Here is a 26847-nt window from a genome sequence, read left to right as displayed (position 1 = left end):
TCATTTGAAACAATATTGTTAGACTATATTGTGACAGCAGTCATACCAGTGCACATTTTTTAAAAAACTTATCAGTCCTGGCAGGTATGGCTCAGTGAACTGAACTGGCCTGCCAACCAAGGGGTCACCGGTTTGATTTCCAGTCAGGGCACATGCCTTGGTTGCAGGTCAGGTCCCCGGTAGGAGATGAGCAAAAGGCAACCACGCACTGATATTTCTCTCCCTCTCTTTCTCCTTCCCTTCCCTCTCTAAACACAAATAAATAAAACCTTTTTTAAAAACATCAAAATTGCTGAATTTTTGTGCAGCCATTTTAATACTAAAGATGGAAGAAAATAAGCTACATTTTCAGTACATTATGTTTTATTATATCAAGAAAGGTAAAAATGCAACTGAAACACAAAAAAAGATTTGTGCAGTGTATAGAGAAGGTGCTGTGACTGATCAAATGTGTCAAAAGTGGTTTGTGAAGTTTCATGCTGGAGATTTCTCACTGGATGATGCTCCACAGATGAGCAGACCAGTTGAAGTTGATAGTGATCAAATCAAGACTTTAATTGAGAAATGTTATGCCATGCAGGAGATACCAACATACTCAAAATATCCAAATCAATCAAGTTATTGGTAAAAATGAAAAAAATTTCTTTTATTTTATGGAAAACCACTAAACAAACTTTTTGGTCAACCCAATACAAATGACATCTTATACAACTGTATATCTGAAACCTATATAATTCTATTAAACAATATCACCCCAATAAATTAAATTAAATTTAAAGAAAGTGCATAGGATTTATGGTCTACAAAGATCCCTAAGAGCCAGGATCACTTCTAGGTTGACCGACATTGGCTCCCCACTGTCTGGCACATGGGAACACTTAAATGCTTAGTGAATAACTGACTAGTGATAAACAAGTTTCAGAAGGGTTTGATTAAAGTAATGGATAACAACCACAGTAGCCTATAAAAGATGAATCTTTGAAGGTACATCATAACCTTTTCCGATGAAAACTAAAACTGTCTAACTACCTACATGACATAACTTCTGCGATCACATTTGGGAAGTACCTTAGATCAGGTACTCCGAATTTGAAGTCAGACAGAATTGAGTTTGAATGCCAATTCTACCTCTTACAAGCTGTGTGACCTTACCACCTGTAAAACAGGGTAACTTCTGCCTCGCAGTGTACAGTGGATGAGATAATATATACATAAAGCTCTTTGAACACAGGAAGAGCTCAGTCCATGCAACACAAGGAGCTTGTTTTCCAACAACACACCCTAATTTTTAAGACAGTCCTCATAGGGCTATACTACTGCAGTATCCATGAGAAATAGATTATTCGAGTCTCACTAAATACAATCTGGGCATAAGAACTACTTTAAAGAAGTAATTTAGGCCCTGGATGGGTTGCTCATTTGGTTAGAGTGTCGTCCTGATATGCCAAGGTTGTGGATTCAATCTCTGGTCAGGGTACGTACAAGAAGCAATGAATAAATGCACAAATAAATGGAACAACAAATCTCGATCTCTCTCTCTCTCTCTCCCCTCTCCTCAATGCTCTTTCTCCCTCCCTTCCTCTCTCTAAAATCAATAATTTTTTTAAAAGTGATTTAAATTACTCAGAAAACCTTTAAGTTACTCATAGCTAAATACAAGTTACCTTTGCAACCATTAAAAGTGATGGCTCTAATTATAACCAACACAAGTGGGCAGCCTGAGCACCACCAAAGGAATGTGCTCAATCCAGTCGATACCCCTAAGCACACGAGGTTCAACCTTCTTGTTAAAGCTTGGGATTCCTCTTTGCTTTGAAGTCCGTCAACAAATAGTGTAATGAATCAAAATGCAGTCTCTCTTAATAAGAAAGTTATATGTTTACAGAATCTATTCCTCTGATCACAACATAGAAATAGTTCTCTTGGCAGGAAGAAAAAAAAATGTCAAAAACCACTGCTAGATTTCAAGTCCTTTATCCATGCCTTTGGCATAGTACTTAAATTACAAAGAATATTTCAGGGCCTTGAAAAATGTCAACTACACATTCCAAAAGGCTAAAGCAAGAGGACACTAATTCCATGCCATACCAGCAGGAATCTTCTACCTTTGCAAAACAAAGCCAATCTTTAAAAACTAAAAATACAAAACCCCACATGCTAAATATTCAATACTTAATAATATGCCATATAATTACATGATTAAATAGAAGACTAAAATTCATCACAAGTGACTGATCAAAGGATAATAATATCTTACTTCAAATGTTAAAAGAACTATGAAGCCCAACATGCTGGTCGCTTAAATCCTTACACCACTGAAGCCAAAATCCTGCACTCAAAAATATCCTGATTTCCATAATTTGTGGCAACATATATTTGCTTATAAATATTTTAAGAAGTAATGATATTACCCAAAAGAACAACAATGTAAAAAAAGGTGGGGGGGATTCCAGCTGTAACACACACACAAGGGGCTTCAAAGAAGTTTAGTGAATGCATTTACTAAAGGCACAAATTAAAATCCTATTGGCCCCAAACCTCCAACTGCAAAAGAACCACAGAAGTCCCTGCCTGTACCACCCCACCCCCATCCACTGAGGAGGTGCCATATTTAGGCCATGCCCAAAACCAGAATGTAAATACCTACAAGACGAAGTATGCAATCCCTACTACACTGCACTGAGCTGTGACTCAACCAAGCCTCTGCCTCTTTTAGGACGGACAGTTTATTTTTGATCATCCCCAAGAGGAACATGTAGGGTTTTAAAGCCAAACTGGGATTATATTTGGCAATTTGAAACATTTATCAAAACTGGAATTTACCCTACACAGATATACAGATATAAAATAGCCTATGTTCAAGTTCACATATTACATTATAGTTTCTAATTTTTTTAAGTACATTTATAGTTTTCAACAATAGGGAAAAAGATACATAAATTAAGGAACTCCAAATAGATTATATGCAGCTAAAAACTTCAATAAAACAACTCTTGGAATACTGACTTTATGAGTAAAAAAGAGCAAGGTACAAACTAATATGCTACCATCTGTTAGGAAAGAGTGTAGTGGGAGAAATAAAATTATGTATATATTTTTGCATAAAATATAGCTGTAAGATACATGAGAAACTAGAAAATCTGGTTGTCTCAAGGTAGGGGAAAAGGGGAACAAGAGTGGGAGGGAGACTTTTACCCTTTTACAAGTGTATCTCCTGAATGTTATATGGAGTGAATGTTTTAACTAATTCAAAACATTTTTTATAATGATTGCTAATGTTCAAAGAAAGCCCTCTGTAAGCCTGTTTAATCATCTATATAATGGTAGGGGGGAGAACAATACCTACTCAATAGAGTTACCATGACAAAAAATGAGACCTGGCTGTCAAGTGATTCCCACAATTCCTGGCCCACTTCACAAACCATTTACAGCTTCTCTGATTTCCCACATGCCCCTTATTCCTTGTGCCTTGTATGGTGTGGCACCCACAGCAATATCTTGACCAACTATTGTGAAACAAATGGAGAAGATCTTTCTGAAAGTATCACCAGATTTCAATTCAGCTGGCATGCTGGAAAGTATTACATTTTAGGAAATCAACCATCTTCATACTCACAGGGATGCTCCAGACCTGCATTCCATCACTGTAGCCAATCATAATCAGCAAAGGCGGCTCATTTCCAGTGCTGTGTATTTCATGAAATTCCAGATTTCTTGATGTGTCTACATTAGAATTAAGTAACAGAGAAATTAGAAAGACACAAAGTCAGTCAAGAAAGCAACACTCTTCATTAATGCCATTACTGCTACAATTGTTTTAATTGTTTCTCAATAAAAAAATAAGTGCAGAAGTATTTGGAAGACATCATTTAAAAGACAGTTGAACCGGAAGTTGAAATCATGAAAATAGTAGTTTTTCATTTAAAGAGTTCCTATAATCATCAGCACAAGATTTTAAAAAATCAAACTCTCACTAGAGAACTAGGGAATATTAATATCAGAAACAAAACCACCTATAAATAACAAACAAAAATGAAATACTGTACCAAAATTAAATAAATATAATCCTGAGAAGTACAATCATCTAGAATTTCTAATATTTGTAAATTTAGCAATGGAAGAAAATTTATGCTCCTGTATGTAAAGGAATTGAATCTTGATGTCTGCAGACACTATGTACACAGTCCCCTACAAAATAATTATGTGTACTTGTGTAATCAACTTTTCCAACTTGCACCAATTTATGAGAGAAGGCACAGTGTCTCCACCTATGCCTCCAACTTGGCGGAAGTCCAACTTGCACCAATTTATATTAAGCACCAGTTATATAATCAGTATTATAAGATATTCTTATTGAACAAAACAATTGCACCTCAGAAATTACTATTTCTAGGATCCTATTCTCAGATCACAACTTTGTCTTCCATTATGATTCACTCTTTGACTTTATTAAGACTCCAGTTCAAAAAAAAAGACTCCTGTTCAGCCCTGGCTGGTGTGGCTCAGTCAACTGTACCCCAGCCTGTGAACTGAAAGGTCGCTGGTCTGATTGCCCGACCAGGACACATGCCTGGGTTGTGGGCCAGGTTCCAGCTGTAGGGATACAAGAGGCAACTAATCAATGTATCTTTTACACGTCAATGTTTCTCTCCCTCTCCTTCCCTTCCCCCTCTCTAAAGGTAAATAAATAAAATCTTTAAAAACAAACAAACAAAAAAAGGACTCCAGTTCATTGACACCCCTGCTTTCTCCCTTTAGACTAGTCTTAAATTCTCCTCCCTTCTTATATTCTTAGATCGATCATCTCAGTAATCTCTGTCAATAATCTACATTCTCCTTTCCCTTTGTGTGGGATCTCTGCATGGCACCTAAATAGCAAAACCCCAATCCTAGATGAACCCAACTACCCAATACCCTATGTCCATGGAGGCCAAGAACTGACACATAAAACTCAGTGAGACAGAATTGGTACCACTATAAATTAAACAATCTCCACAAATCTCAACTGGACCCTCAAAACTGCACAACATATTTATTCTGTTTCTAGAACTTATCCTACAATTTCTTCAGTGACTTTCTTAAACTTTATTCAAGCCCTCACTCCACCCACTCTCTCCTCACTCACAGGTACTGTTTTATCTTGCAAAGGAAAACTAGAAACTTCCTGCTACCAAAGACCAATGTGTAACAGCCTCCCCACCTTCCATCCTATTACCAAGAGTTGTCTTTCCTTCTGTCTAAAGCAAATCCCTCCATCTGTGCTTTGGATTCCATCCTCCACCACCTTCTCAGGAGCCTTTTTCCCCAATCATTCTTTCTATCTTCAATTCCTAAAGAGCATTTAAAGATGCGGAAGTGCCTCCTATATTTTAAATTTTTCAAACCAATCAGTACCAGTAGATTTTAGATATAAATGGCATATGTAAAATTAAAGTATAAAATATAATACAGAAAAGTATTTTCATGATCACAGTACAGGGAAAGATTTCTTAGCAGGATGTACACACACATAAACTCTTTAACATAAGAGGTTGGCAAATTCTACTGCATTATCTCTTACATTACAATGAAGAACTTCTGTTAATCACGAGTCACACAGACCACAAGACTGGAAAGGCAAGCCGCCGCATGGGAGGCCTGCAAGGAGCACAGCCCCACAGGGCCCACCCTGCCATGGAACAATTGAAAACCAATATGAAAGATAAGTCATTAGAAAACTAGGCAAGAGACATGAAAAAGACATGAAGACAGTCAAATGATTAGTAAACATAAAAAGTGGCTCAACCTCATCTGTTGTAATCAAAGAAATGCTAATTAAAACCACAACGACAAAAACCACGTGATGAGAGGATGTGGAGCAAATGGGTTGCTTATTCACTGCTGGTTGAATGTTAATTACTACAACCACTTTGGAACACAGTTTGACAACACACTGAAGTTGAAGACACCACACCGTGGGGCCAAGCACTTCCACTCTAACTATACATACTCATTACAAGCATGGGCACATACACACACACTAAGAGACACGCACAGGAATATTCATAGCAAGATTATCTGACAAGAGCCAAAAGCTGCAATCAATCAAAATGTGTATCCACAGAATGGACAAGCACAGGGTTATACTGCTACACTGAAATACTATTCAGCACAGAAAAAAGAATGAACTACTACTATACACCGTAATATGAATGAACCTCACAGGCACAATAAGCAAAATAAGCCAAACAGAAAAGACTATATACTGAATAATTCTATCTATATGCAATTCAAAATCACTAGGCAGTTAGCAATATTCTATTTCTTACCCTAGGTCAGGGGTTCCTAACCCATGGCCCGCAGGCTGCTTACAGCCCAGGATGGCCATGAATGGGGCCCAACACCAAATCATAAATTTACTTAAAACATTACTTTAGTGTTATTACTAAGTTTTATAATAACTTTCATTACTTAGATATGTACATTTTCTATATTAGTGATCACCAACTTGGGTCCTGCTCAACAATTTTTTAAATTTTTTTTAAAAGATTTTATTTAGCCCTGGCTGGTATGGCTCAGTAGATTGAGTGCTGGCCTGCAAACCAAAGGGTCGCTGGCTCAATTCCCAATCAGGGCACATGCCTGGGTTGTAGGCGAGGTCGGGTCCCCAGTAGGGGGCGTTCAAGAGACAACCATATTGATGTTTCTCTTCCTCTCTTTCTCCCTCCCTTCCCCTCTAAAATAAATAAAATCTTTAAAAAAAAAGATTTTGTTCATTTATTCCTAGAGAGAGGGGAAAGGAGGGAGACAGGGAGAGAAACATCAATGTGTGGTTGCCTCTCGCACACTCCCCACCAGGGACCTGGCCCACAACCCAGGCGTGTGCCATGACTGGGAATCAAACCAGCAACCCTGATTCGCAGGGTGGCACTCAATTCACTGCGCCACACCACCCAGAGCTTGAGGATGTTTTTTCCCATTAAAGTTAATTTATTGCATAAAATATTAAATAAAATTAGCATAATTTTTTTCTCTTACATTTGTTTTTCCCTTTTACTTGGTAACTTTACTTTTGTTCTATAAGGATTGTTCTAAAAACCTTCCATTTTGTACAAGCCCTTCAAGTTGCTGTTCTAATATTATTTTGGCTTGAGGATTTTAAAAGATTATCAAAAGGGATATTGCAAAAAGGGTTATTATGTGAGGACATTTTTGCTTATCTGTGGTGTCAGCACAAAAATTATGCACAGAACTTTTTTTTGCTCATCAGTTTTCATTAGCGTTTGTGTATTTAATGTGTGGCCCAAGACAACCCTTCTTCCAGTGTAGCTCAGAGATGCCAAAAGGTTGGACACCCTGCCTTGGGTGATGGTTACATGGGTGTTGGATTTGTAAAAATTCATTCACTGAGCTATACTTTTGTGCTACTTACCATGATATACTTGCACAATAAATAAGGTTTTTAAACATCATGAGTTAAGGAGATAATACCCTTCTCCTTTTATTTGCCTTCATCATTCTCCCCTCCTAAAAGTTAAATTCCCTGATTGAGTTGTTCACTATCATCCATTTTCACTTCTCACCCACTCAAAATATATTTCAGGATGGTTTCTGCGCTTAACATTCCTCCCAAGTGACCAACAACCTCCAAGTTGTTGTTAAAAGAGAAAACCACAGCCCAAAATGGCACCATTCAATGCTAAAAGCCTGAAACCAAAGCTAGACCAAATACCTGACTTAACTGCATTTTCAACCACTCCCAGAAACATATCAGATTGGAATTTTATTGTCCTGCACCAGTAATCTGTCAGAAGGGCCCTCTCCAAGCCCCACCCCACATAGAAAGAGGCAATCTGTATAATAAACACTCATCCCTAACTCTCTTCCAAAGAAAAGATGCCTGGCCCCAAAATAACCCTTCCTTATCTTTTGTTAATAGCTCCCTTACCCACCCTTCTTTCTATAAAAACCTTCCATTTTGTACGAGCCCTTCAAGTTGCTGAAAGAGATTCTGTCCAATTCACGAATCACTTAAAGCAATTCACTCAGCTGAATTTTATATTTTTGACACTGTTGTATCCAACATGTTTTTCAAGCATATTGTATTAGACTATTCAGCAGCTATGACCAATGCTCACCGTTTTCTCCTTAAAATAATTTCCCTTCATTTCCCGGGCATAAACTTCTCATTTTCCTCACATCTCTCTAGTCACTCTGCAGGTTCCCCCTTTTCTATCAAGTCATTAAATATTTGAGTTATTTTTCAAAACTAATCCTGTGAACAAAAAAGGGACTACACATTAAACATGACAAGCTCAGGGGAGGCCTTCATAGAGGGTTTACAAACTCAGAGACCAAAATTAACCACACAGGATGGTCTGAAATTGAAACTCCAAGCAAGCAGCCCTGTGCTAGGCCAGTATCTTCCGTGACAAAGGTCAATCTTTACCTTTGTCTGTTGTCCTTCTCCCTCTGCACAACAGATCTTGGGAATGTGGAGTAATCCCCTATTTCCAGGCCCCTGGGACACAACCTCCCACCAGAGCCAGAGATGCAGAACCCATCATTGTCATTGTTATCTCTTTAACTGTGAGTTGTTAACAGATAACAATAAAGTACTTCTCTATTCCTTTTACTTTTATTCCAATCTCAGAGACTTCTCCATTTAGCTTTCTACCGCCTCCCTAATTTATCACCAAAGAGATTCTAAGTATAAAATAAGTGGTAAAACTGCCATTTTCCAGAGCAATATCTCGGTCCATTGAGATTTTGCTTCCCGGTGATTGTTAGTTTGGCTCAAATAAACTCATATTCTCTACAGGTTTGGACCTTTCTTACCTTGACAATTCCTAAACTCCCTTATCTTCTCACAGTGTATCCTCCCTTAGGTGATCCCACTGCTTCAGTTAGTATCTGCTAGTGACTTCTTCAAAATGGGGTTTTGGGTGTCTCAATAGCACAGCAAATTCCACTCAAAAATCATGATTTTTCTCCCCAATCCCGATCTTCCAGGGTTCCAGGATTCTCTTTTGGTAAATAGTAAGGTCAGGAAGTACCTTCTTCCTTTCCCCTAGCAATAAATCTAATACTAATCCCTGTCTTCCTAAACAGCACTCTTCTTACAAGACCACCCTTCCCACCCTATTCCAAAAGCAAAAATAGCTTCTCACCCATTCTAGTCAGACTGCTCGCTTTAAAACACAAATAATGACATGCCTCCTCACCTCCATCCTCTACATTACTGACTTCCTGTTGCCCAATAAGATAAAAATCTTTAAAATAGCTTATAATTAATCATTTTTAATGCTGATTTTCTTTTTATAGAAATGCACTAACATAAAGTTAATAACACATGATTCTACAGTATTTCCAGCAAAATTCATTATAAACTTATTTTCCTAGAGCAACATTAATCCTCTTTGTATCTAACATTTAATGTTTTTTTATAATTTTCAGAGTCCTTCGGTGTATACATCATCTGACCTGACACACAACAACACTGTTTTCTCTATTCAGAGCTGGAACCGATTCCACTTTATCACTGACAAGTACAAACTAGGTATAACACACTCAGAGCTGAAGGGAAACTGAAGAACTCCTGATACATGCATGATCCGACTCTTTCTACTGCAACTACCACTTTGATCACAGGCTGTTACTTCTAGAAGGGCTTAAAGGCCACATATAAAACCCCTAGGGTCACTGTATGAACAAAATCTCACTTCTTTTTCTTTTTTAAAGATTGTATGTATTTATTTCTAGACAGAGGAGAAGGGAAGGAGAAAGAGAGGGAGTGTGGTTGCCTCTCGCATACCTGCTGCTAGGGACCCACCTGCAACCCAGGCATGTGCCCTGGCTGGGAACAGAACCTGCCACCATTAGGTTTGCAGGCTGGCGCTCAGTCCACCGAGCCACACCAGCCAGGGCGTCATTTCTGTTCATTTAGATTATGCTCAGTCACTTGGGCTGTTTTTCTTCCTCTGGATGGTAGTATACAGTAGATTTCCATTATTCTTCTTCAAAATTCTTCGTGAAAACTTTGTATTACCCTTCAGAATTGTTATGGTTTTAAGTAACCCTTATTTGTTGACTTTTCTTAAAATTTATATATCCTTGATCATACCATCATCACTGGCTACTCTATCTATAACTGATCCTTGTCTCCTTTACTGGTTTCTTTTTCTTATTTCATCCATCAATGTGGCCTTTACAGTCTTTCCTATGGAGACAGGTTACACTCCTTTGTGTTTTGGGCCAACTACGATGTTCTCCTTCAATTCACCCACCCTTCAAAACCTTGTCTGGTCATAAGTTATCTGTGAACCTTCCCTGACACTTCACTTACTCCACTCTCCCTCCTTGGAAAAATGTTTACAAATTGGGAAGAGGAGGAAGGAATACTAGGTCTTCTGCTTACCTTAAAAATCTAGGTGTAAAGTAAAATTAAATCTTTCCTTCCAAACCAGCTTCTTCTGTATTCTAGACATGTACTAATGGCAGCAGCATACTGCCAATACCCAGTCTAATACCTGAGCAATCATTTCTAGTAGATGTTAATAGGTGAAAAAAAGATTAAGGCAAAAAAGAATGTTTCAGCCAAAAGGCTCTCTGTACAAAGATCCCAAGGCATGAAAAGTTCTGTGCCTCCAATGATCTGAAAGGCAAGTGGAGTTGAAGCACAGCTTATAAGGGGACATAGATAGGAAAAGGACTAAGACTATGAGGCACTTTGGGGACATTTAAGTGAAAATGTCTAGTAATTAGTTGTAATGGTGGAAAAAGCACACCAGAGCAGCAGTACCTTGAAGTATCATCTCTATATACTTCATACATTTTCCAACTCTATACCTCCCCCTTTTCTGGTAACTGACCTTAACCCTGCCCACCCCCCTACACACACACACATCAAGCAGAAAGATAAGCACATTACCAATTCTAGAATGAGCCAATTCTAGTACTACATTCTTGGCTACTCCAACTATTTCAACAACCAGAAGGTGACCCAGACTGAGCATTCTTGATTCTACAAAGAACACTATTTCTTCCCTGATCACACACACAAAACTAGCAAGAATTCAGGAAGAAGTGACAAGCAGTGGAAGAAGTATCAAGCCACTATCCTTTCCCAATGTGAATGAAAAAGGGAGTTCCATGAAAAGTAACCTCACAGGGCGATCTGGTCATAAATCCCTATATGGGCAGGTCACAGTCACACCCCAGGCTTAAAACTTCTTTAGTAAAAGGCGTGCCTTTGCCTTAAGCAAGCCTTGTCCATTGTTCCTACACATCTAGGCTTGAAATGCCTCCTTTCAGAATCCTCCTTCTAAAGGGTGACCACCCTCAAGAGAACACAAAACCTCATTAAATATCCTACAATACAATCCCTGCCTTGTTCCTGCATTCATGTAATCCTCCTTAATTTCAAATGCATTAAAGAAGCTGTAGAACTTATTCTCTAAAGAATCTGAGATCTTACTCCCCAACTCAAATAAACTGTTATAATAATTCTCTACAGCTTTGCCCTGGCTGGTATGGCTCAATGGACTGAGTGCCAGCCTGCAAACCTAAAGGTCTTTGGTGTGATTCCCAGTCGGGGCACATGCCTGGGTTTCGGGCCAGGTCCCCAGCCAGGGGCGTTGGAGGGACAACCAATTGATGTATCTCTTACACATTGATGTTTCTCTCCCTCTCTTTCTCCCTCTTTCCACTCTCACTAAAAATAAATAAATAAAATCTTTTTTAAAAGTTCTCTATAGCTTTGGATGCTTCCTATGTCCACACAAGCGATATGAGGAGGTTAAAAAAAAAATTTCCCCATGAAAACAATATGGCAGTTCCTCAAAAAAAACTAAAAACAATTATCTTATGAGCCAACAATTGCATTTATGGGTATATACTCAAAAAGAATTGAAAGCAGGCACTCGAAGAGATAGCTGTACACCCGTGTTAACAGCAGCATCCTTCACTAAGCCAAAAGGGGGATGCAACCCAAATGACCACTGAGAGATGAATGGATAAACAAACTGTGCTATACAGCCTTAAAAAGAAAATTTCCACACATGCTACAACATGAATGACCCTGAGGACATTATTCGAAGTGAAATGAGCCAGTCATGTAGAGACAAAGACTGTATGGTACCACTCACGAGGCACCTTGGGTAATCAAATTCACAGACATAAAGTAGAACTGTGGTTGTCAGGGGCTAGTGGGAATCAAATGTGGAGTTGTTAACGGGTATAGAATTTCAGTTTTACAAGATGAAGAGTCCTAGAGGTTGGTGGCATAATAATGTCAATGTACAGTAGGTCCTCGAATAATAAGTTTCATTCAATGTCATTTCATTATAGTGTTGATGAGATACTGTAGGAAATTAACTCATTCATATCAATCAAGCCTAGGGTAAAATTGGTTTTGTTATACTTTGTCCCACCTTATTTCAAAGAACCTATCAACAATGCTAAGTGAGGACTTACTAAAGAATACTAAATTGTACGTTTAAAAATGGTTAGGTTGATAAACTTTATGTGCATTTTACCACAATTTAAAAAAATTTTTAGATTACTTTAAACCAATCACTTGCAACTGAAGTAAGAAATGTTGAATATAAAAATCAATACCTAAGTTTAGTACTAGAACTTGATATTAAAACCGGCCAAGTCTGTAAGACTAGGGGGTCCTAAAAATTTCCCCTCATAAATCAGAGACTTGGCACTTCTTGTTTTAGTATAGCAAACCAAGTGGATAACCTGATGTGTTTTGAGACTCAAACTATATGCACACTTTTAGGGAATGTGATAGAAAAATGTCAGGATATTAAACTGCTTTGGCTGTGTCTCTTTCTATATGGCACCTTTAGAATAACAAGCTTAGGAATAAATCAGACAGCTGGAAAAGAGGAACAGAACAGTGATCATGATACAAAGGGCCTTTGCCCCACTCTCTGATGAACTCCAAAAATAGTGATGCCTACTTAACAACCGCCAAACTTAACACACTGATTAGAAATGGAGATCCCGAGGAGGACCCAAGCCCCGCCCTAACCGTGACACATCAAACAGGATGCAACCTGGAGGCACTTTATATTTTCAGACAGAAAAGGAGAAGCCCCCAGGACTGTTGAAGAAACAGAGAGCAATCACCGTAGCAGACTTCAATTCAAACACTGTATGATAGTTATTAGAAGGAAAAGGAAGAATATGCTAGTAAACAATGAAATCTGAGTCACAAAATAAAAATTAAAAATATGGTAAGACTTCTAAAAGAAATACAGTAGGAAAAGTTTATATATCACAATCACCCCTACAAATGAATGTTTTCTTCCCTGTAAAGAAGGCCCAACAAGTTGTCATTATTTGAATGAACCAACTGACAGAGAATCCAAAATTTAAAAGAAACCAATTTGCAAAAACAATACTTAACCTCTCTTATCCTAGAGAGTAGCTTTTAAAGGAAAATATGCAACAGGGGAGTGGGAGAAGGAGAAGGGGGGAGAAGGTACAGAAAATAAGTAGCACAGACAGTAGATAGAAAATAGATAGGGGGGAGGGTAAGAATAGTAGGGAAAATACAGAATCTAAAGAACTTGAGACACGTGTTCATGAACTAAAGGGGGGGAATGGTGGGAGAGGGGTGTGCAGGATGGAGGGGAATGGAGGGGGGGAATAGAACAAATGTAATGGCATAATAAAAAAAATGTTAAAAAAATAAAGGAAAATATGGCATTACATCTGAAAAGTCTAGAGGAGACAAATCAAGGTCCAACCAGAAAATTAAAACAATTCAGTGTATTTATATTGGGAATTCAATACAGACCACTGGTTAGCTGAGAAGCCAAAAAAGGGAACTATAAGGCAACCTACTGGATTAGCAACAGTAGGAAGTCATTACCACCCCTAGGCTAGGAAGACACAGTAGGAACTGCACTGGTGGTAGAGTTGCCCAGGGGAACCTAGAACCACAGAGGAAATGAGGGAATAATTCTATTCCCTCTGTCCCATCCTCCCATTCAGTTTCTCACCAGTGCCTCCCAAACTCGGCCAGAAGAAGGCAGATATGGTAGCCCAGGAAACAGACGAAAGGCAACCCCTTCTCAGTTGGACTTAAAGTTTAAGGTTAGGTATATATGTTACAATTACTTGTATAGTACGCTATTAGTTCTAATGAAGCTTCTATAGTGTGATTATGCTACTTTTTAAATTAAATATAAATTTACTTTGAAAACTAAAATGTTAGTGAAAGAGAAATGAATCTGACTCAAGAAAGGTTTCTTTGTTGGAATCAGGTCAACCTCAAGCAAACATTCAATTCGTATGTCCCAAAAAGTTAAAACCATACCATTTAAATCTGCATTTTCAAATCTGACCCAGACTATTTTCTCCTTTTCTTCTGTTAGAGGTGTTCCACTGTAAGCCTGTATAGTAAACAGAAATGTTTGAATAAAAATATTTCACAGCTCTGATATTACAGATGTTCACAACAAAGAGTAACTTATATAAAGCTAAATTTATCCCTCCATAAAATTTCACCAATCCTACATCTTGGAAACTAGTACATTTTGTAATACTTTTATTGCCAAAGAAAGTTATCCAGGGGTTTGATAACTTACCTTGGTCAAACAAAGGGGGGGTTTAGCCTACTAAGGAACTGCAGAAACCTAAAATAGAATGATCCTAGTCTACTCAGAAGCATCACTATAATTCGAAGGTGCTCAAAAAATTAAATCATCCTCTATACTGGTCAACAAATAGGAAAGCTTAAGAAAGAAACAAAACCACCACAGGTATCTATTTAGTATCCATGTATTTACGATCAGGCAATTACACTCTACCCAGAATGGTCAAAAGTATTTCTTACAGCATAAGGAATATAGTCAATAATACTGTAATAATCATGTATGGCACCAGCTGGGCACTAGAATTATCGGGGGGTGGGGAGGCACAGCGATCACTTCATACATTATATAATTGTCTAACCACCAAGCTGAAACTAATAAATACTGAATGTCAACTGTAACTAAAAAATAGTTTTAATGTACTTACTGACATTATAATAAAAGAGGTAACATATGCATAATACCTCATTTTCCTAAATCATAAAACAATTAAAAGCTTTATTTGTTTTTCTCTTCTAGGCTCAGAAATATAGCACAAAAATACAAAAATAAATTCACTTGTTTGTAGTCACAAAACACGGGGGAGTACTACTTTCTGCTTGCCTCCAGTTCTCCAGCTGAAGGGCATGCGTCAGTGTTGGGGGTGGGAAATAAGGCGTTACTTTTTCAGTCTCTGACCCGGCTTCTAGATTCAACCTATTAGCTAGTTCCTACAAGCCTGCAAGGGTAACAGACATAAACATAAAATTGCACTGAAGTCATAGGAAAAGTGTCAAGAGTACCCATCAGGACTCAAAGCACGTGTTTTTATTTAAAAATTTTTAAAGATTATATGTACTTACAAGCATTTAGAATGTCAAAAAAGGGGGTTCTCAGTTCAGAGAACTATTAGTTAATATAAGTTATGTCAAAAGCATAAAAAGACTACCATCCCATATATAATTTGTGTTATACATGACCTGATTTAAGTTTCCATGCCAATTATAACCCCTGTACTTATCAAACAAAGTTAATGGCCATAGAAAATACTATTAAAAGATAGTTACTTCAATAGCAGATTTACCATACGCACACACAAAAAAAATCTTGTGATTTCAATTGTCTTTAAAATAAAAAAAGAAGTGAGACATGTATATGGCAGTCAATCCTTTAAAGAGAAAAATCCACACTACCACCAACTTTATCTTCAGCCACCTCATCATTATCATCATCGCCATCAACTTTATCTCCCCATCCTTCTCCTTTGGTCTCACTCTTCTCATCCTTAAAAACTCTCTTTTTTGAAAATAAAACTTTTTACTCTGGAATAATTTTAGATTACTAAACACAGTACAGAAAGTTCTCATTTACACCTCAACCAGATCCCCCTAATTCCTCTAATGTGAACTATGTAATCTAACCAAATCTCACCTTACCATGGCACATTTGCTGAAACTATGAAACTAATTGATGCATTATTATTCATTTAGCCTGAGACTTTATTGGATTTCACCAGTTCTTCCACTAATATTCTTTCTCTGGTCCAGGATCCAAGCTAAGACACCACATTACATTTAGGACAACTTCTTTTTTCCTACCTCAGGCTCTTCAGTCAAAACTTTTACTCCATTACTGACAGGGTTTGCTTATTTCTCCTTTTATTCTTTATTTGGTTTCTAACACCTTTACACATTCATAAGTTATTGTTGAATTTTAAAAGACGCAACTAGGGGCCTGGCTGGTGTGGTTCAATGGATTGAGTGCAGGCCTGAGAATCAAAGGGTCGCTGGTTCGATTCCCAGTCAGGGCACATGCCTGGGTTCCAGGTCAGGTCCCCAGTGGGGGACACGTGAGAGGCAACCACATATTGATGTTTCTCTCCCTCTCTTTCTCTCTCCCTTTACCTTTCTCAAAAAAATAAATCAAATTAAAAAAGACACAGCTAGGATCACTGTAGATGTGTTGTTTTATTTTTTCAATGCAATGAAAAACTTCCATCGTGTACTGCTGTCAAAAGTATAATAACAGCAAATTGCTCTATAGGCACAATATATCATAATTTTCTTGGCTGCTTTTGACATTTGGGCTGAATACAATTTTTTACACTAAAAATGTTAAATTTTCAAAAATGAAAAAATCTGAGCTTTAACTTTTTCTTTGTTAAATTATTTTAATGACTTTTCACAAGTACAATTATTAGACCAAAGGGCATAGCTAAGGGCTTCCACCAGCCATTGATGACATCTCTTAAACACAACGGGAATTCACTCTATTTAGCTGATCCCCGGTCTGAAACCTTTACTCCCTTTGGGAAGTATTTAGAGATGCCCAAAAATAATTTCCAGGCTCCATGAATTTGATGATTCCAAGAATACAGCAGGAGGTGGAATGTGATATCTTCAGAAAAAATATTTTCCAAATGTGTGACCACCAAGTACCAATTGGGGATTCTGGATTAAACATATAAAAAACTATGCTGTACACTAAGACTCACATGCAATAATACTGAATGTAAATTATAATTAAAAATAAAATTGAAACTTAAAAAAAAGACCATGAGTTACCAAAATCTGGCCTACCACCTGTGCCCATAAAGTTTTATTTTAATATAGCCATGCCCTTTGCTTTACAAAGTAAGCAGTGCTGTGTAGTTTCTACAGAGATTATGTGAACTGCAAAAGCTCATCCTATCTAGTTTTTTACAGAAACAGTTTGCCAACTCTGCACTAGACCAGGAAGCCTTAAGGATGGGCACAAAGTATCCCCTCAACTTGAGACAGTGCCAGGTCCGTAACAGGTGCTCAAATAAATGTATGCTGCCTGAATTTTTGCTTTCTTTCCACAGTAACTAGAATAATGACTTGCATAACATAAATTTCTTGAATGAAATTCTAACTCTTAAAGACTCTAACCACTCCCTCAAAGCCCCTGCCCATGGCCTTTCTCCTTCAGCAACCAGAACTGCTTGCTATGCAGGGTTCCACTAGCACGAAAGGTACCTTTGTAAAAATTTGATGAAGAGGCACTCTAGGGGAAGGCAAACTACAAAATTTTTTAAATGTCCTTCCTCGGAACTAGCCTCATGCCAGGGCTCAGGGTCGAGAAAGGAGCAGTCATAGGAGACCTACGTCTAGTGTTCTCTGCAGAACAGAAAATGCTCTCCAGCCACAACGACCCTGTTGCCTACTACACCCGCTAACTAGCTTCCCTCGACATCAAATACACAACCTTTCCATCTATTTCCATTGATGCTTCTTACAATGACCTTTGGGACTTAACTCTTTCACTCTTTCTTTTCTATCTATTCCCTTTGCACTTAAATACTCACTCCGTGCTACCATGTGTAACACTAACTGATCTGTTCCTATTGCCTCTGGTTGTTTCAAGAAATTTGACTTCCCTTACTAATCAAGCTCCTAAAGAAAGAAAAGCATGTGTTTCTCCTTACATGACCTGCAGATCTGCAGACCTTGTCCTTGTGACCTGTTTTCATTAAAATTGACTGAACATAATAAAGAAATACCAACATTCCTTGGTACTTGATGAATACTATTTAATACAACTGAAATCTAGATTCTAGTGTTTCCTAGGACTCCCTCATAAAACTGAGACACTGGGTCTATGAATGTTCTCTTTGAACGGTGCAATTATATACACATTAGCAGTCAGAGAAAACAGAAACCTTCTACTTCCACAGTTCCACTAAACAGCGCTTCCCAAAGCTACTGTTTCATAAGGACCATCTGAGATTCTTCCTAAAGACACACGTTACTAGATGCCACCTCAATTCCACTCAATCAAACTCTCTGGAAGAGAAGCCTGGAAATTATTATTTTTAACACGTGTGCCAAGTGAGACATACGTTAAGTATGGCAACAGTGCACTAGAGATGATTCTAGAAGGCTAGCTCTCATTCTTCATTTCACACGTATGTAGAGGGCAGGGTAAGGGGTTTACTCTCTCATAGGTTAGAGTAACAAGGCATAAAAATACTGCTCAATATGAAAGAGACGTAGCTTTGTGCTCACTAGAGTATTTAGTTAACATAATATCTAGTTAATGAAATGCAAAGCATACATTGCTTGTGTCATGTCAGACAAGCAACATTTAACTAGGACAAAAGGAAGATTTTGGAAACAGAACTCAGCTAGAGAGTCCCAAGTCCCACCTCTCACCTGACTCCTCTTAGGAGAGCAAGTCCTAAAGAATAATAATCGAGCCACTGTCGGCACAAAACTAAGGCATATCTAATAAATAACAAGTATAGTTCCACCATGCCAATGTCCAGGATGCTGAAACATCAAGTCAATTTGAAGTTGATGATATCAGTATCAAGTTTAGGAAACAGAACATTTCAGAGGCTCTCTGGACAATGGTAAAACCTACTGTTTCTGAAAACACAGATACCTACCTGTGGCACAACATCCTGTAGAAAAGTCACAACGCTTTCCATGTAGGACTGCTCCCTGTAAAGGGGTGAATTGGATAAAATTTATCATGACAGATTAAGGCAAACATGGAAAAGCTCTTTCTGTAAGCCCTGAGAAAGTCGCTCATAGTATTTTTTAAAAGGGAGAAAAAAGACCAACTCATATAATCTGATAGTTTCACTGTATGTTAAGTGCAAATGAGATGTCAACATTTTTTAGCATTAGTTTGATATAGATGCCTTCTAACTCATACTTGAAGAGAGATGACATAAGACTTGGCTAAGGCAGGACCTTCCTCTTAAGTCAGAGCAGAATGCCTCAGTTAGAACAAGAAAAACTGTTGCTGATGATTTGGTCTTTAGTGACCTTATCTTTAAACTCGTTATGAACTTAGTCCCTTATGTGTACACAGAAAAATGAATCTGCATTTTTCTACAGGGAACTTCTGCCATAGATAAGACATGCGAGAATATTAAAATGTACAAGAACACTAAGGTATTTTAAAAGGGAAGTATATGGATATCTGCAAATGGAGAAAAAAATCTTCAAAATACCAAATCAAATTCATTCCACAGAGATGTGAACAATTACATTTAAGAAAATAGCCCTGGTTGGTGTAGCTCAGTGGATTGAGCATGGGCCTGTGACCAAAGGGTCGCTGGTTCAATTCCCAACCAGGGCGCATGATTGGGTTTCCATCCAGGTCCCCAGTAGGCGGGGCACTAGAGAGGCAACCACACATTGACATTTCCCTCTTTCTCCTTCCCTTCCCCTCTCTTTAAAAATAAATAAATAAAATCTTTTTTTAAAAATTACATTTAATGATGAGTTATCCTAAATCCTATTTTTAAAATATATCTTACATACCTACAAAACTAATAAGAACTACAAAAAAATTTTTTTTGATTAGGCCTACCTCTCCAAACTCATTTTTCTGCCACTCTTCATTTATTCTGCCTCAGTCATATACAACTGCAATTACTAGATTACATCAAGCTCTTCTTTTAATCAGGACCTCTCAGCCAGCTGTCTACCTCAAGTCCTTTCCATAACCTGCCTTCCCTTTCAGACCCCCAAACTAGTGTTACTTCCTCAGAGAAGCTGACCCTGGGAGCCTTAAGTAACACTCCCCATTGTCATCTCGACTACAGCTGCACTGACCAGAGCCTGTAATTGTTTTGCTTATGTACTGTTTCCTGCACTATGTAGATAAACTCTATTACAGAAAGAAATCCATCTCTCATATTTACCCTTTATCTCCACAACCCCTATAAGCCAGTATTTAGGTGTGGAGTAAATGCTCAAGCATTGTTAAAAAGTACTTAATGAAGATTTAAAAAAAAAAACAACCCACAAAAATTGGAAATGGGTGGGGTGGGGGAAAGTGGTAGCAGGAAAATGGAAACAACTACTGAAACAACAATTAAAAAGAAAGAAAAATAAATTTTCAGAAACCCACAAAAAGTACGGATTATATAATATAAAACAATAAATGTTGAATACCCTTCTTGGCTGTTACCAAGAATAATTTACTTAATTCCTCTCTACTTTAGTCTCCTCATCTGTATAATGAAGAGTGAAACAGTACCTAACTCATAGCTAAAAACATGCTTACTAACTTATTACCATGGTCCATAGTTAACAAAGACACACAGCCTTGGGAAATGCAGGAGGAAAAAAAAAGAAAGTACTGTAGTAAAATATTAAATTACACATAAACTTTTGATAGTCTGAGAAAGCAATTTTTATGTAATATGCTAAATTTCCCTAGTGAAATAATCAAAAATGTTATAATTCCCTTATGCATATTTTAAAAAGCAAAAAAGTTTCACCTCTATAGCCAGGTATTTAGGGTCGTAACTGTCCACCTCAACCTTCTACAAATACGCTAAGTTTTCTATATTTCATTTATGAAAATATCCTGCCTCGCTCACATCTGCTCAGTCTATTCCCTTTGGCTAAAACGTACCCTTGATTCTAACTGCCCAAACAGTATTCAGCCTTTGAAATATACCATGAATGTTAGCCTCTCAAAAAAACTTTTTGGATTTAAAATACTAAAATACTCCCTCTAAATTCTCATACTGTTTTGCTAACATCTTTTTTATTAATTATTGTGATTTCAAGCACACATATCTTAAAACCACATTAGATGATATGCTTTTAGAAAATACATATGCTTTGTCAAAAAGGCTTATAATATAGAAATGTACTCTTTATATTGACTTTGAAGCTTTCTGACTGAGACATTAGAATGAGATACATTTTAAATCACGTCCTAGTAAACATACATATACATATGAATGTATCTGTGTATTACACAAAACAATACTTACTCTCAACTATATTTTCTATTACATTCTACTTTCATTTCTAAATAATGATCCTAATCCAATAAATTGATTTAATAACCCATTGTTAAAACAAAAGTATGAAAAAACACTACTCTTTAGGATTTAGCATAGTGCTTTACAAGGTAGTCTGTAAATGTGCTGAACACATCAACTTGACCCTCCAATTAACCCTTTTCTTTGGCCTTGGCAATGACATTTATCATCCTGTGAAGCCAAAATTAAATAGATTCTACAAAAGTAATCACTGTTCAGAAAGGAAACCTGAAAGTTAATTACTATTCTGAGTTATCTTTTCTTCAGCTTTTAGGTTTATCTGAAATCTGCTCACGTGACAGCCTGGGGGCGAACCACGACTCCACCAGTACAGCGACTGGGTCTTCTGGGGGAATCTGTAGCCATAGCTTCATTCACAAAACCTGTTTCCAGAACAAAAATTAGAAAAAATGGATCAGTATTGCTGGCAGTAGGGAAAAAGGGGTTTGGTTGCTCACTAGAGATCCCTTATCAAAAATGCCTAAGATGAAGGAAACTTTCCCAGCAATTCCTATGACACCAGAAAGAAGGAAAGGCAGGGGATAAGAAAAATGTATAATTACTGAGATTTTTTTTATTTGAACCAAACTTCAGAACTACAAAACTAACTAAGACTCTTGCTTGACCCTTTGATCTACTGTTAACATAAATTAAAAAGGTAAGAGAATTAGATCATGGACGGGAAGTTAGCACAGGAGCACTTCAGAAAACAAATGTACTACCTTTGAAAGCCAAAATTTTAAAATGTACTGAAATCTTATACTGAGATAGTGAAAATACACATGGTACAATATTTCAAGACCAAATGGAACAGTAGTGTAATACAAGTCAAGACTGCTGGTGATCTGTATGAAAGGATATTGTAACTATGTGTGGTGATGGATGTTAACTAGACTTATTAATGTGGTGATCAGTTTCTCAAAAATATACAAGTACCAAATCATTATGTTGTATACCTGAAACTAACATAATGGCATATGCAATATCTTCCTGAAAAAAGACTGCATGATCATACTTAAGCAGGACTTTTAAAATCGATTTTGTTAACTCCCTGCTACTAAAACCTAATAACCAGAGTCTAAGCAATAAACTTAGGACATTAGAAGCCCCTTATCCTTTCCTGTCAGATCCCTGAATCCTGACCTCTGAACGTGTAATAAGCATCTGACCCACTGGGGAGGTTTTAAGAGCATGGAGTGTAGTTGGTTAAGGTGTAAAGCAGAATTGACAGGAATACTAAATATCTCTTACAGGGCTCAGGAGAGCCCACAGCCTGGAACTAATCTTGTGAACCCCTAAAACCGTCACTTCTAAGTAGGTACATTCTGTCACCTTATTTGACAACTTCCAAAATGATAAGTCCCATCTGCTACAACCAAAACACCTTCTGCCCCAACTAGCCCAGGAACTCCTTCCTCAATGGATACCTTCAACTCCAGCCCCTCAGCCCTCTCATTTCTATACCACCCTTTATTCCCGAAAAGAAAAAAAAAAAAGCCCTCCCAAGAACTGTCTGTCCTATGAGGGCCCAGTCCAGAGGACGACCCTGGCCAGTCGCTCAGGCCCCACTCTCCTGAAAGACACTAGCAAAGTGCTAACCCCTTAACCTCCAACACGGAGCCACCGCTACCCCCGGCCGCCCTCTGGCCCTTTGCCCTTGCTTCCTCCCCTCCCCCTTCAATTTCGACACCTCTCCCTCGCCGAATTCCTGCTGGTCAAGCCCTTTCTCCTCACGCTGCTCGGCCCTCGTCCTCCCCAAGCCTTCCCAAAGCCACAGCCCCTCCAGCCTTCTCACCGGCCGCCCCGCCGGTAAACGCTGTTCTCCAGCTCAAGGCTCACTGTTTGGAGTCTCCTCGAGATTGACAGCTACCACTTCCTACCACGCCTCAGCGGAACTACCATTTTGGCCAATCCCAGAAGCAAACTGGCTAAACCCGGGAACCGCCCTTAGAGGTCAGCTTCGCCAACCAGCAAGTAAAAAAGAGGCGAACCCGCCTCCAGAAATTATCCAATCCGCTGGGGCTCCAGGAAAAACAAAACAGTATGTAAATTCGGACAAAACCGAGGTGTCGGGTTCGGTTGTGATCCCGGGCAAGAGGGGAGGAATTACGGACACATCTATTTTCCTCTGCAGACAGTACCTCGTCGGCTTTATCAAAAGCACCACGTCGCTTACTCTTGTATAATTCACCTGAGCGTCTCAGGCTGGGAATCCAAGGACCCCGGGACTGGTCTGTTTACATCGAATTCTCGCGACAGCTGGTTCCAAACTCAAAGCACGTGGACATGGCAGCTGCCAATCACTTGTAGCTGGCCACTTACCCAGAAGGAGCCCGCCTTCTGCCCCGCCTTCGTAGATGTGTTTACCTTCCGGGAGTCCAAGCTAGCTGAAGGTAGTGAGCAGTCTCGTAGCCGAGGAGGTGTTGATGTGAATGAGGGGTGCGGCAAGTAATCCTGTCAATTCATTGTAAATTTGTGGACCACGCCTGATTCCTTCCTTCCCTGCTTCTGCCTGTCGTAAGGAAGAGCTCTACATCTAACCGGTGCTGTTTCGCCAGTTACATTTTTGTACAATAAAGATAATCTTTATCGATTTATTGAACAAAGGCTCCGAGAAGGGAATGAATTTTGAGAAAAAACACTATGGTTTAAGCAAAGTGAACTAACTATAAGGTGATGGAAGACTAGTTAAGGGAGGTAAGCAGTGGCCAGCTGGACTTTGGTCTTCTATAGAAGTATAAGGAGCTTCAATTTTATTCTGGTTGAGAATCTATTGGAGGACTCTCAGCTAGGAGGTTTCATGATGGTGTACTTATATTTCTAAAAGATCCCTGTATGTACTAAACAGAAAATAAACTTTTGTGAGGGAGGGGACAAGAGTGGAAGCAGCGGATCAAGCAGGGAGGCTAATTTTTCAGTTGACCAAGTGGGAGATCGGTCTAAAACTGAGCCCTGAAGTCAAGAAGTGGAGGTGAAAAGTCGTCAATTTCGGAATTGAGACAATTTCGGAATTTTCGCAATTTTGGAAAACAGACCTGAAAGAACTTGATAATCCATTGGATGTAAGGTGGAAGAAAAATAGAATCAAGGATGATGCCTGTGTTTTAGGCTTGAGCAACTGAGTGATGGCATTTAAAGATAGGACGAACACTGGTCAAGTTACACATTGTGTTTCTATTTCAGATACTTTTTATTTCTTCAAATTTGTTGTTTGTCCGGAGTGACTCAAATAAAAAAATATCATTGAGTCTCATCATCATGGAAATGGCTTTAAGAGAAAACTGGTCAGATGAATATTATTGCTTCACATTTTCAACCAGTAAATAGTTGCCATTGATTTGGGGGTGAATTTCTCTGTCTTGGTTTCATCCTTCATAGATTGTAGAAAGAATATTATGAGCCTCATAGATTTTTATAGGAGTAAATGAATTTAGTATTCTAACAACCAGTTAGAAATTTCTCCAAACTAGAAATTTCTCCAATTTAACTAATTACTAATTAACCAATGAGCTAATTCTAAGTCCTCCAATTATTTTTCTCTGCAGAGATGGTGTGATTCTCTCAAGAGCCTTCAAATAGAAAATAAAATTTATGGTGATCTTTTCTGAATGGAAGTAACTTGTGAATGCTTAGCACATATGGCCAGTTCCTGAGCCATTTCAAAGTAATGGGACCTGAGACAACTTTCAACAATCTGTTCTAGTGATTGAGCAACCCCAGCTAGGAAACTCATTGTCAGTGTAGAAGAGTGAGTTCAAACCAGAGTTCTATGTTCTTCCAGTTGCTACAATGTCCATTATATTAAATTACTAACGACTAAAATTGCTTCTCCTAAAGCCCCCAGGGAAGTGTCAGGGCACTATCTATATGCAAACCAAATTTTAAGGTCACTTTATATTTTGTGTTTGTTTTGCTAGGATTAGGATTCTGTTTTTAGCCTCAAGCAAACCATTACTCATCTTGGCCACCCAAAACATCGAATAATCACATGATTTAGGCCCTGGCCAAGGGTAGTTCAGTTGGCAAGAGCATCCTCCCAATATACCAAGGTTGTGGTTCGATCCCTGGTCAGAACACATACAAGAAGCAATCAACAAATGCATAAATAAATGGAACAAGTCATGTTTCTCACTTTCGCTTCCTTCCTCTCTAAAATCAATAAATTAAAAAATTTTTAAACAATAATTACATGATTTAAGCAGTTGTGAAATAATCTGACTTCACATAGAAGAACATTAATATTTTAACTTTCAGTCAAGTAAAAGGAAAAATAACAAGGTTTTTAAGAGGTGGCCACATAATTTATCATTCTACACAGAAAACCTTGAAACGGGACTCTATTAATAAATAATTAATTTTTTAAAGAGATAAAACAGGACTGCCCCAGGCATGTTATCAACTGTGGTTGCCCTTTATCTCTGACACAGAAACGTTACTTTGTAGCTGTTATCTAGTTGATTAGTGTGTAATTCTATTGTCTGTTTAGATAAAATGTAAACTCTTTAAAATAAGGGATTGTTTCTATTTTCCATAATGCTTATTCATTAACAGGAAAAATTACATTTCAGGACCCCAACAATTTATCCTGAAATCTAGAGCTGGTATTTATAACTAAAGATACCAGAAAGTAAAACTATTGACAAAAAAAAATTTTATGTCATCAACTGTTTTTATGATACCCAGGATATATTTTACCTTCCCCATTTAACCCTGAATGAAAATTGTTTAAAATTTGAAAAATACCATGACTGGTGTGGCTCAGTGGATTGAGCACTGGCCTGCAAACCAAAGGGTCACCAGTTTGATTCCCAGTCAGGGCACACGCCTGGGTTGCAGGCCAGGTCCCTGGTGGGGGGTGAGATATAACCACACATTGATGTTTCATTCCCGCTTTCTCGTCCCCTTCCCCCCTGTCTAAAAATAAATAACACCTTATTTCTTTATTTCTTTATTTTCTTTTTTGAGGCCCTGTAATTGGAATGAGTCCACTCTAAATTCTCCAACGAGGATCCATTAGAGGGCAAGTCTGGTGCCAGCAGCTGTGGTAATTCCAGCTCCAATCTAAATAAAATCTTTTTTTAAACTTTTTTTAATATCTAAAAAACATTATGGTGACAGAAGGAGACTTGGCTTTACAGTTGTGAGTACAAGAAACACAAAACTTATTATTTATTAATTATTGTATTATTTTCCACACGAATAATAAAACCTAGTTTTGCCCACCCCTGTATTTCGGGGAAAGGTACATTTAAAATGCCTCACTCCATTAGAGCAATCTTCCAAATATCTGGAAGATAATAAAAATAACATTATTAATGTTGTTACCAAAGCAAACCTGGTATGCATCTTATGAAAGCAATACTAAAAACCCTATATTCTTTCTAGATTGTAATGGACTGCCTTCAAGATGACCCATAATGATACATTTACAGAGAGTGATTCCCTCCTACATTAATCTGA

The 26847-nt window shown here is 38.1% G+C and overlaps 1 protein-coding gene across 10 annotated transcripts in view; it reads right to left on the bottom strand.

Annotated features, from left to right (window-relative positions):
- BCAS3 (BCAS3 microtubule associated cell migration factor) overlaps window positions 1–23613 on the bottom strand; it is a 493516-nt gene extending 469903 nt beyond the window's left edge. For 3 of the 10 annotated variants that reach the window (XM_053655033.1, XM_053655021.1, XM_053655041.1), the window contains exons 1-5: window positions 23078–23148; window positions 21683–21770; window positions 18982–19036; window positions 14315–14390; window positions 3617–3723 (exon numbers count right to left, since the gene is read on the bottom strand). In XM_053655033.1, the coding sequence (XP_053511008.1) occupies window positions 3617–3723; window positions 14315–14390; window positions 18982–19036; window positions 21683–21753 (309 nt within the window). In that variant the 5' untranslated portion in view covers window positions 21754–21770; window positions 23078–23148. Of the gene's footprint in view, window positions 1–3616; window positions 3724–14314; window positions 14391–18981; window positions 19037–21682; window positions 21771–23077; window positions 23149–23182; window positions 23267–23528 lie in introns of those variants that run through there. The other 7 variants (XM_053655006.1, XM_053655035.1, XM_053655011.1 and 4 more) reach the window with 6 other exon arrangements.
- Between the last annotated feature and the right edge of the window lie 3234 nt (window positions 23614–26847).

Source organism: Artibeus jamaicensis, unplaced genomic scaffold (genome assembly GCF_021234435.1).
Source record: "Artibeus jamaicensis isolate MK-2021 breed Jamaican fruit bat unplaced genomic scaffold, CSHL_Jam_final contig_1998, whole genome shotgun sequence".
Taxonomy (NCBI): domain Eukaryota; kingdom Metazoa; phylum Chordata; class Mammalia; order Chiroptera; family Phyllostomidae; genus Artibeus; species Artibeus jamaicensis.
Note: the sequence above shows the minus strand (reverse complement) of the source record. Positions and strands in the feature narration are given on the sequence as shown.